This window comes from Terrapene carolina, unplaced genomic scaffold, assembly GCF_002925995.2.
Source record: "Terrapene carolina triunguis isolate 2854851 unplaced genomic scaffold, T_m_triunguis-2.0 Scaffold68, whole genome shotgun sequence".
In the NCBI taxonomy this organism is placed as follows: Eukaryota; Metazoa; Chordata; order Testudines; family Emydidae; genus Terrapene; species Terrapene triunguis.
In genome coordinates this window covers 8,903,192-8,915,691 of record NW_020664419.1, presented here as the reverse complement: position 1 = coordinate 8,915,691, position 12,500 = coordinate 8,903,192, and the positions used below count along the sequence as shown (strand labels likewise).

The 12,500-nt window shown below is 37.7% G+C and overlaps 1 protein-coding gene across 7 annotated transcripts in view; it reads right to left on the bottom strand.

The window, feature by feature from the left end:
* Positions 1 to 12,500, bottom strand: part of CELF2 (CUGBP Elav-like family member 2) — a 430,978-nt gene that overhangs the window by 50,927 nt on the left and 367,551 nt on the right. For 4 of the 7 annotated variants that reach the window (XM_026648627.1, XM_026648625.1, XM_026648629.1 and 1 more), the window contains 4 exons: positions 9,096 to 9,125; positions 7,163 to 7,242; positions 2,708 to 2,866; positions 1,011 to 1,074 (listed from right to left, as the gene is read on the bottom strand). In XM_026648627.1, coding sequence (XP_026504412.1) covers positions 1,011 to 1,074; positions 2,708 to 2,866; positions 7,163 to 7,242; positions 9,096 to 9,125 — 333 coding nt within the window. The remainder of the gene's footprint in view (positions 1 to 1,010; positions 1,075 to 2,707; positions 2,867 to 7,162; positions 7,243 to 9,095; positions 9,126 to 12,500) is intronic. The other 3 variants (XM_026648631.1, XM_026648630.1, XM_026648632.1) reach the window with 1 other exon arrangement.

Here is a 12,500-nt window from a genome sequence, read left to right as displayed (position 1 = left end):
TGGATTAAAAAAAAGAGTATTAAAAATGTTCCTAAAGACACATGAATATTTCAGCCATTGTTTTGTGATGGCAAAGCAAGTCCAATGCTACATTTCATTGATTCACCGAGTTCATGATTAAAATAAACTAGCATACCTTTTTTTTTTTTTTTTTTTTTTTTATCAATGAAAAAATTCTTTTTAACAGTTCCTCACGGCAGGCATAATATGCATCTGTGGTCTGATTTACTGCACATGCTGCCTTCTCTAGCATCATGTTAAGTTAGGGTATCAGCATGGCAGGTCACACAGTGGGAGAGACCTTTTACTAATCACTACACATCACTTACTACTGGCACACAGCTCATTACCAAGAAATCCTCCAACTAGCTGGCTTTCAAATGTGCTTACACTTTGATTTTCTTTCTCTTTCTCTTTTTTCCTTCAGAACAAAGATTATACTTTTACATAAAAGCTTCTGTTGTGTAATTTTGTCAACTAGGGTTCTGAAGTCAAAAAGGCACCCAGTTAATTTCCCATGATTATAAAAAGAAGACTGCAAGCTTGTATCAATGGTAGGCCTGTAATCTTGGGTTTCATTAAGAAGGTCAGAACATTTTTATTTGTCACCTATTATTAAAATGTTTGAGGGCTGCCATTAATTTGATTTTCAGGCCACAGAAATCTCACTGGAAATTAAAATGTGATCCTGCTGTTGCTTTATTGCTACTTTTAGTAGGTAGGATATAGCTGCAGGAACTAAGAGCTCTCCTGCAATTTACAATTGGTTACTCTGGACAAATGGCAGGTGACTAATGCAAGACAAACTGTTTGTACAACCGAGGAGCGGTTAGTTTAATTTCAGTTTCTGAAAGACGGACTGAATCTGAATCATGAGTTGCCCCCTGCTCATACACACAACACATTTTATATACAAAGACTAATATCATGTGATCATTACAGAAAACAGAATTTAAGAGCCTAAGAAAATAAAATATAATTGGACAAAATGAAATAAATTTTTAACTCACCAGCCATTTGCTGAATGCCGCTGAAGGCACCCAAGTTACTGGAGGAAGTTGCTTGCTGCAGAAGCTGCAAATTAATAATAAGACGATCATTGTCATCTAAGTGATGTTACAAAAAAGCAACAAGATTAAAACAAAATTATCCATCAAATTAAAGTTGGAATACTTATAGTTTCCTTTACTTTTATTTTGTCTCTTGTTTCTGCCTATTGTTGGAATGAACATCCCCAGAGTTGATGCTGTAAATCCATATTAATGTCTAATCTCTATTAAGAAACACACAGACACTGGGGAAACTCAATAACATCGCTGCTTTAAAACAATTAATCAATTTACTCTTTTTAACAACCAGGTGTTGAATCTATTTAAACCAACATAGCGTGACTAATTATATCCCTCTGCAGTCTAGTAGTTACCATAACTCATCTCTGTCAATCATGGTCCATTCTCACCCAACCCCTTAAATTCAGGTTTCTTTCTTTATCATCCTTAGAACAAGGTACATCAGGTGCACAAATATTCATTAGTTCATAGGCTGGCACTTAGCTGATATAACAGTCAAGATTCACTATTAACCCTTGATATACTGGGTATTTTTTTTAAAGACTGCCAGCTAAATGAATGTCTATGCAGATTTATAACCACCCCACCTCACATATACGCACAATTTATGCAATCTGCAGATACAGAGAAACAAATCTCTGAGCACATGGGAACGTCCCAGTTGTCAATATGCCATGTAGCGTGACCATTCACAACTTCACAGCGGCAAAAGGCAGAGACCCCTGACCACTTGAACAATAAGAGAATCTCTGTTATCAGTCTATGATTTATGACACACTCAAGCTGTTCCAGATTCCCCCCAGTAGAGGGCAGCTTTACAATGCAAGGTAGCGAGCTCATTTTTCTCTCCTAGCTTTCAAAGAGTCAAAGAAAATGTCATTTTAAAAATGCCCAAACGCCCATCAAATCTACCTTCTATAAAGTAATATGAACCTTGCACATTTAGTACCAATAAAAGAGCATTTAATTTACAGACTTTCACTAGTTAATATGATAGCCATTTTCAAATATATTAAAAGATTAACTTGAATGAGTACAGGGAATATTTCCATGTGAAACTGATATGCAGAGCAGAATTAAATTCAAACATTGTGGATTCAAAAGACCATTCACAAACACAGCTGAAGAAGGTTTTCAGATGTCTACCTGATCTCTGAAAGCTGAAGATTTTACTTTGATAAGAGAAAGCATCCAAAAAATGTATTCACACTTCTAAAAAAGCAGAATTTAATGCTCAGTAGAAACATCAGAATGAAGATGTATTTTCCAGCTGAAATAGAATTTAAATCTTCAGAAGACTACAAGGCACTGAAATAACTTGAGACTTTCATTCTAAATCGCTGTTATTATTACAAAATGTTTTATATAGTGCCATAAATTTACGTGGTGCTTTCAGGAATAAGTCACATTATCTGCCCCCAAGTTAAAATGTAGGGAATTCCATTTTATCAGGGTTCAATATAATTAGCTTCCAGTGTGCTAAAATAAATCAGTTTAAGTCTAAATATGTGGTCACTAAAACAACGAGGAGTCCGGTGGCACCTTAAAGACAGATTTATTTGGGCATAAGCTTTCGTGGGTAAAAAACCCACTTCTTCAGATGCATCACGTGGTCACTACATTTCACAAGAACTTACAGCTAGGTACTGTGGTGTGAGTCCTCCAAGGCCTGTGAGGTTCCCCCAAGTGGCAGTGTTGAGCTGTTGCATCTGTTGTGCCAACTGCTGTTGTAAACGCCTCTGCTCCTTATCCTTTTGGGTATCAGCAAACTTCACCACTATAGGCGAAGAGCAGCCCTATGATTGGACAGATTGGAAAAGAAAGACGTTAACATCACACACATTTACATGATTCTACCTTGACGTCTTCTTACCACCTTTAAATCCATTTGAAATAACCGGAAATTATTTCTGAAATTATGTTTATTAATTATTATTCAACTATTTTTAAAATGTGGCTCTTGAAAAATTATTAATTTCCTCTCTCTTTTCACTGAACTCCTTTTCTTCCAGATCTTTGTGGATGTTCAACTATCTGAGTGCCCCTGGAGAGACAACAGAATTTATCAATGCTCTTTAATTAAGCTTCACGGTTCATGTGTTTTAAAGATGGACTTGTCTCTTTCTTTTCTGTCTGTTTTCAAGTAATAGCCAAAGACACTGATGGACATAAACAGTGCCACATGAATGAAAACAGATCCTCTATTTTTATCTAATGAAAACTGTTTGCTTTCAGATATAAACCTCAAGATTTTTTGTTTTAAATCTACAGAACAATGTAGCATCATAATGATTCCAGTTTACTTTTGGCAAATGGATTAGAACATTTCATGATTTGTAGAAACCATCTCTCTTTGAGTTTTATCCTGCTGCCCTTCGTTGTAGTGTCTGAGTCCCACTCCATTCCCTACCCACTGTCATGCCGATTTCTCTTCTACCCTTTGACTGTTGGGTGCCTCAGATCCAGAAATACAGCAGGATTTTAGACACAGTTTACAGTGTGAAATGGGGGTTTATATCTAACCAAACTCATCCCATGGCTACTCTCACTACACTGTGAGCTTCTTCAGAAAAGTTCCTATTCTCTATTTCTGCAAAGAGTAGCCATATCCTTTCTCTCTGAGAAACCTCACAATAGGACAATGATAGGAACATTCACAATCAACAGACAAAATGATGAAATAAGCCACGGTAATAATATCTTTTGTGTGAAGACCTCCCATCAATACCATTCCTTTAGAATTATCATCTTAGAAAATGATCACTTGAGATGTATTATTCCACCCCCAGTACCCTGCTTGTATATTTCATTGTAAAAATGTCTTTCAATTTTTCAGTGAATAAAAACTGAGATACACACTTCAGCAATTGAATAAAGATTATGGAGGAGTCCGCTTGGTATACAATTGTCTCTTCTCAGTGATTTTATACTAATATTAAAATCAAGCTCTTATTTAAAAAAAAAATGAAATATTTTTCCAGTTTAGCTAATGAAAATGGTAATAGCAAGCTTGTATCCCATTTCAGTTTGGCTTTGGTGGTATTAGGCTAAGTGTGGGGATAGTTTACTGCTTGCTACATGTACATACGTGAAACTCTTAGGTCTATTTCAAAGGGAATATAAATGAATTTCAAAACGAAGAAATAGTATATGGCTGTTCCAGTACTCAGCTCAGCAGCTCAATACAACAGCTGATATCATATATATGAATGCTGAAATGTCAGTAAATTGTATAAAAACAATCTCTCTGCAATTTAGGAATCTATAATATTTTTTCCACTTTCTGCTCTTATTTCATCATTTTCAAAGGAGCAAACATTCTGAATATTGAAATTATATGTAGCAAAATGGCTCTATATGAGAAAAATGTTGCTATTTATTCCGTGTTAACAAATTAGTGTCTCCTACTAACCCTCCATTTGAGTGATTTAAAAAAAAAATAAACACAAAAATGAGGTAGAAAAGCAATAAATGAGGGCAGCGATTATGGCTTTAAAAATGAGTTGCTTAAACCAGGATAGAGAGTAAAAGGCACAGAGCAATAGGAACATTCATTATTTCCAGGAGACACTTGCTCTTCTGAACATGAACATTCTCATCATTTTGAGTCACTTTGAAAAATACGTTTTAGTCAATGATGTGTGCCAAAGAACTGAAAATAATGAAATCAGAAAAAATAACTTCAGTGGTTCAATTGAAACTTGACTGCATAATACAAATAATCTTCCATTTTAAAAATCCCCCCCCCAACATGAAATCAAAGTGCCCAGGGGCAATATTATTTCAGAGAGTGTCCAGATTTAATAGCGCCTCTCAAAAGTCAACTTTTTACCATCATAGCATTGACATTAATAACCAAGAGGCAGGAAATGCTTTTGAATGTTGACCAGAACAACACCTTCTTTCCGTCTGGAGAAGTACCCCCCATTATGCAAGCATGTATGGGGTATCTCCTACCTCATTATTTTATGGCTGCTTTTTATCTCCCCTTCTCAATGGGAAGCACTGCCTGTGTACCTTTCCTTCTGCTGGCAAGATAGAACATGCAGACTCCTATTGGTACCATGCCATGAATTGGTGAGCTGGAAGGGCTGCTCCACCTCCCACAAAAGAGTAAGCACATCAGTTCTGCTACAGACCTGAGCCCAGCTGACATCACGATGCTAAGGTCCAGGATATTCTGACCCGTCCTGTCAGTTTGGGATCTTATGTGTACCCTATTTATAGGTGCAGATTCTCCAACCTTTAAGGCTGCTGAGTAGTACTTTCCTCTGAGAGTAGTTATTTATATAGGGCTAAATTGTGATGCACTTCCTCACTTCAAACAATTGGATTACCTGTGGCATAAGGTACTATTCAGCATAAGGAAGTATATCACAATGGGGCTTGGTTTGAAGTACGGTACAATACTCAGCATATGAAAGGGAGAATCTGACCTTTAATGATTATTTCATTTTACAACATCCGCTGACGTGAGGGTGATTCATGTGAAACTCATTACCCTAGACCAAAAATACATGGGAACACATGGAAAATACACATCAAAACCACAGCATTATTAACAACACTTCTGTTTTATGTGGATCCAAAAAGTAGCAAAAATATAGCGACCCAAATTAATGGGGCAGTGCATGGCAGAAAAATAAAAAGAAGCATTATTCCAATTAACTAAAATGTCACTTTTTATTCCATAGATAGTGTCATAGTGCACAGTAAAATATATTAGGTAATAGCAGCTTCCTAGTGAAGATAATTTCAGTAATTCTGATTTTTCTCTGTGGCAGATTCTCATCTAACACTGTATATTCAGGGTCTATAAAAATGCATTGCACTGAAAAGAAAACACATTGATTATAAAATAAACTTAACCAAAGTCAAATGTGATGTTTGGAAAGACAATAGCTTTGCAATGCCAATATCATTACTGGAAGAGTACAGAAAATAGTTGACATGCACTGTCTCTTTTTTTCCCTCTGCCTTTCCCTTTGCTCATTACACAAAGCAGCTCAACGACATGACGCAATAATGATTGTTTAGTACCCAGCATGCTTTGGGAGACTAGAGCATTGCAAAGAAAAACTACTTGAGAAAAAATTGAAAGGCCCTCGTTTAAAAAGAATAATAATTAAAAAAAAAAAGAAAAGAAAAGATGAAACAAATGCACATAACATCAAAATGCCACCTCCGAGAAAATCATCAGTACACAAAGATACGGTATACATAATACAGTATAACATGCACTCTCAAATGATTAAACTAGAAGATCCAGAATAAGTAAAGGCTTAGTACTCTTGTGAGACCTTTTGTGCAAAATTCTGAAAGACCATGACATAAATCACAGACTAAAAAAGCTGAGACCACCAGATGAGCTGTGACAATGCGATAACTATGCCGATAAGTGGCTCTTACCCTGAAACTGTAGTCGCACCAGGTAAGTAAAGTTAAAGCTTCGTGTTGCTCATTATTAGAAAGCACGATGCCATTTTTAGGGAATAAAAGATTGCTGCTTGTACAGAGCCTGGCGTGGCAGTGCACTGCAGCTAGTCCAGCTCTTCAATGTGCTCTGACATAATTAGCATTTTTATTGGCTACATGAAGTAGGAGAAATTATATTAACTTAAAAAGAGATTCCATATGCAACCCCCCCCCCCAAATTCCCAAACACATGCACTAGGAACTTGGCATGGCCAGGTTAAAAATCTCTTTTGAGCCTTTTCCCAGAGTAGCACAAACTGCAATGTTTTAAAATCCATATAAAGTGAGGCTTTATTATTATTATTATTTTTGGTTTAAGATAAAGGATAGTTCAGTCCCCAGATATGTGTTATTTATTCATTTATGTTTATTTTCTATTGAATGCCACTGGATGCATTATAAAAGCAATGCTTGGGTTCAACCCAGAGATCTTTTTACTTGTGTTTCAAGATCATTCGGAAAAATAAATGTCACAAAAAGAGGTAGAGTGAGTTTTGTGAAAGTTTAAATCTGTGAGATTGTCACGTGTCTGATCTTCTTCAGGAGACCATGGCTTTACCATTCACAATCATTTGCACAAAGAAAACAAAGAAAGGGCAGATGATACAGTACTGTACCTCCATGGTCTGAGACTGGTGCATGGCTTTGATTGCATTCTGTGCCATTGCCCTTGTAGAAAATGTAACAAACGCACAGCCTGTGGGAACAAGGGGACAGGGAGCAGGAAAGACAAAAAACAACAAGACAAAAGGATTGGACGCTTGTTAAACCAACACAGTCTACGAGAACGGCCACAAGACGACACTGTTCTCAGTAGTACATAAAAGTAAACAACTCCTCTAATTTATTTATCAACAGTGCTGACTTGCTAATCTGACCATAGATGAAAGAAAAAAATTAGATTGGTGGGGGTGGGAGAAAAGGGTTTGGAGGTTTTTGTTTTGTTGTTGTTGAGCCACAGGGTTTGAAATAAGCAAAGCTTGTTTGTATGTTCTAAAATGTAGTTTGGATTGTATATTTTAATCCTTTCCAAAGCATGCATTAGCAGCTACCTGCTATTTCTTTTTATTTATTGTTGGTTTAAAATAAACTGCCGGCATCACTGGCAATTAAGTACAAATTTAAAGAGCTCATAATGCCACTGGTAAATTTCATCAAGATGGTATGAACACAAATAAGAATGAGGAAAACATGTATAAAATGCTTTGAAACCAAGCGCCGGAGGACCCAGTGATGCTGCCAGACCAAATTCAGTAATGCAGGGGGAATTTAAATATTTTTTAAAAAATGAATTTTTCAAATACAAATCTTTACGAGTTTTGTTTTTTTGAAGTCCTGATACTTATGGGTACAAGCATAATTCTCTGATCTACCAAAACTATGACCTCCTTCAAATATACTGGAGCTGTGTGTGTGTGTGAGAATAATTGAAAACCACTTTTTCCCTTTTAAATCATAGAAAAAAGAATAGCTCAGTGCCGGAGCTGTTTCCCCCTGCCGGCCTCCCCTTTATTGCTACTCATACCAATACTGGGCATGGTGTAGGTCAAGTTTAGTACTGCACAGCTCACTGCCCTTTTAACTAATAAAAACACGGCCTTTTGAAATTTACATTTTATTCTTCTTCATGCACCCTTGGGCATCTTAAAGAAAAAGACTGTGAAATTAATGCAGATTCAGGCTGATTTTGTAATAATACCATGGCACACTAAAAGCTTAGCTAAAGCAACACAGACTTATTTCACTTGTGATCTCTAATGACTTTAACAGCGCATTGATTTTCAGCTCCCTTAGCCTTGCACAGTTTGAACTTCGGTTTCAGAGAATAATTTAGTGTTCCACTCAATTTCCTCAAAACATTATTATTATTACTACTTAAAAGATTTCCAAATGAAGCAAATCTAAACACAGAGAGGCTGAAGCATATTGTCATTTTAGAGCTAATGCATGAAAGCTATGTTCTGGCACCAAAAATACAATATTGTTGCCCCTGTGGCCAATGGGCAAAATAAACCATTTTGCAATCCAGCAGGCAACAGATTGCTTGGTTTATGTAAATCAATTTGTGAGCCATAAAACATCTTTTCTCTTTTGATCTGTATGTACCTGGTAAGATTATCAAGTCAAGACTGTATTAACATTTTAATCAAACAACAGTAAGAGAAAGCAATGCCTGATCATTACCCAAAAGCACTACATCTAGTCATGAAAATAAAGTCAATGCATTTTTGCATCATGCGGTAATTTTTAAAAAAATATATAAAATCCCTTGATACAAGGGAAACTAATCCACTATGCATCTTACTGATAGATTAGCATTATAAATTTTAAAGTTAGAATTCTTTATGCAGATTTTACAGTAGTGTTGCGCTACTTTATATATTTCTCAGATAATAGAACAGCTGATGATGTTTTTATTATTTAGACACATTATGTTGCTACTACTGTTATCCAGAAAAATTTTTTGTCAAAGAAAATAATTTCACAAACATCTTTCTATAAGGCATTCTAGACAAAATGTGTAGTAGAATGGTAAATAAGCTACAGTACCTCTGCTAGATTCCATATTGATGCTGTGCACTAAAATTAAAGAGGCCCAAATTTACCATCAGTCTCAAAGTAATCTCTCTTAAAAACATTATTCTTATTATTAATATAGGAAATAACACTAAGCGTTTTCATTTCTTATCTTGTGACTTCAATGGGGGGAGAGAACAAACTATTAGAGATACATTAGGGGGAAAACATACGGAGCCTTTGATAATATTGCTTTTAATGGTCAAGGAACCGTTTCATTCACTTCCCTTGCTCTTATTATCCAGAAGCTTGTACCATAGTTACAATTACCAAGTGGAGGTTAAGAATGCAAAAGAAGCATGTAAAATGTCAACAAGAATCAATAAGACACAGTTTATGCATTTATCACCATTTCTACCCAGCAGTACAGCTGTAAGTAACTTACTGAGAGATGTTGCAATTAGCAGGTCTCAAAAGAAAATTGAAGCAGCAGACAATTAAGCTATGTGGCCATATAGCTGGAGCAGATTACGCCCCCCCTGCCCCACTCCCTCCCTGCTCATTCCCTTTTTAACCACAAAGCTAAGTCATTGGGGGGCTTTCACTGCCAATATTGTGGCATAGCCTCCCTCTTTACCCCCAACCCAAATTCATTTGAAAGGCCTCTAACTGTTATGTTCTGGCATGAAACGATTTTTATAACAGAAAATACCATACACTGAGCTATTTATTTAAAGGAAACTTGTTCCCTGTGAAGCCCATGACGAATGTGTGTGCACACTTTGCTCTATTCCAAGATGCTCAAAATCATTCTATAGAGGAAGGGAGGCTGAATTACATTTTCATTATGGTCTGTGGGGTCAGGGCTACAAAATTAGGTCCATATTCTACCCACAATCCACAGCAAATTTCCAACTGATAACCTCTGGCCAGTTGCGCACATGATTACCTGATTTGCACAAACAATTGTGGGCACAAATTAAGTGTGCAACTGCACTACTACATTATTTGAAAACCTGGCCTTTAAAGTGTCATCGTTAGAATCAGCACAACATTGAGATGAATGAGTTCACAACTCTTTCTAACCATTGTTTCAGGCTAAAAACAATGCTTTTATATATATATCTATATCTCTATAAAAGCTTTCCTTCTGCAAAATCCAAATCTGCCATGCTTGGGAGGAGGGGTCAGATAAATACACTATTTAGGGCAGTTCTGGCCCACAGCTGTTGCACAACCCTCTTTACTCTCGAAATTAATAGGTAGTAGATGTTGAGTGAATGGTAGGGATTACTCCTTTTACATAGTGTACAATCAACCTGTAGAATTCATGGCCACAGGTGTTATTTGAGATACATACAGACAGCTTTATAACCATTAATAACATTGTAGCTATGCATGTTAAGATAAGACTAATCAAATCTCATGCTTCAGGAAGGATTTCCACATCCCCTCACCTCATCATATAAAACACCGTATAATTGCCTAAGGCAAGGAGCATGCTTCCTCTGAAGCATCAGCTATCAGACATTGCCAAAGGCAGCATGGTTGGACCTGATGAACCAATTGTCTGATCTGCTATGGCAAGTCCTATGCTCCTTAGATGGCCAAGCCCCTTGCCTCAACAATTCTCTTACTACAAATAGGAGCAGTGGCGCTCAGTTGGGGGGTAGGGGGGAGGGTAGGTGTGAGAGGGGGAAGAGGAGAGGAAAATATAGTAACAAGAACATGAAGACACAACTTTTTGTTGCCAAGACAACATGGAAATTACTTCCCCTTAAATCACCAAGTGGGTAACAACAAACATCATTTTGTAAATGTGGCCAACCTGTAATTCACCTTGCAATTATTTGTTATCTCTACTTTCAAAATGTCAGGGATCACTAACAGAAAAGAAAGGGGGTGAATTTCACTTATTTCTGTAAGGCTGCCTTCTAACCCGCTAGAGCAGATAAACCATCGACTGGGGAAACGTTTCTCAAAGTAATTTCCTCCTACTGAGGGAATCGGAGGGAAGCAGGTCGCCCTACCACAGTACAGATTTTGGAAACACATCTGTTACACTGGTCACCTCCGTTGAAAGGATATCTAAACTCAGATGTTTTGTCTTTTCTCACAATTATAACAGATTTTAGAGAGAACTGGCAAACCTATCACCAATACATCTCTAATGCCTCTCCCCTCTCTTCCCCCCAAATCCCAGGAATCTCTGCTCCAGGACGATTTTCAAAAGTGCTAAGTCTTGGCCTAACCGTGCTCCCATTGAAGTCAATGATGCCCCATTTATTTAGGCCATCATTGATCTCCTTTGAAGCTGCCATCCCAGAAGCATATGCACAGTACTCCATCAGAACGTCTGTACAACCTTGACAAGACTTGTGAACGACATAGGAAGCAGAACATTTTCAAACGTGATTTCACCTAAATAAACCTAGACTGTTTTTCAGAGAACCCACAACTCCCAAAGAAGTCAATGCAAGCTGTAAGGACTACAGACATCTATGAATCAGGTCACTTTTACTTACGTGGCTAAAGTGGAGTTCAGAATGTAAGTTTGAAAAAACTGGCCTGAATGGATTTAAACATTAAATAAAGAATCAAATTTATTTAAAAATATCTCAGTGGCTTTTTATCAATCTACTATTTCGTGACCTAGAAGAAAGATTTAAGAAGAAATTTTGAAAGCTAGATAAGAGACTGGGACGCTCAATTCCCATTAAATGTTGCTTTCAAAATCTCGGCCTCTGGCTATACAGGTTGTGGTCTGGTGATTGTGTTTTGCCTTTCCAAATTCCAAGTTCAACTGGATACAACATTCTTCTTCACTTCTTCTCCTAAATGATAGGGGTGTTGTGTCCAGTCGATCAGCTGCCACGTTTCATCCCAGAGGTGAGTGTACATCAGTGAGTGTTGAAGCGATCCCTGAGCGCAGCCTATTTAAATTTGTAAAGTGCTTTGGCGTCTCTGGGAAGAAAGGCACTATAGAAATAGAAGACATTGTTAAAATGAAAACTTACAAGCAATTTGGAACAGGTCTATAAAAGGAAAGGATCTATTCATGTCCAATTATTTCTGGTTGGGTTTGCACAGGAGTTTTCCATGCCTAAGAATTCCTCTGGTTCACAAGTTAGTGTGTTTCATTAAAAGTAAAACTTGAGCAAGTAGTATATTGTAACCCAGGGGTTGGCAACGTTCGGCACGCGGCTCGCCAGGGTAAGCACCCCAGCGGGCCGGGCCAGTTTATTTACCTGCTGACGCGGCAAGTTCGGCCGATCGCGGTCCCCACTCGCCATGGTTCGAGGTCCCGGGCCAATGGGGGCGGCGGGAAGCGGAGCGGGCCGAGGGATGTGCTGGCCGCGGCTTCCCGCCGCCCCCATTGGCCCGGGGCGGTGACCCGCGGCGAGTGGGGGCCGCGATCGGCCGAACCTGCCACGTCAG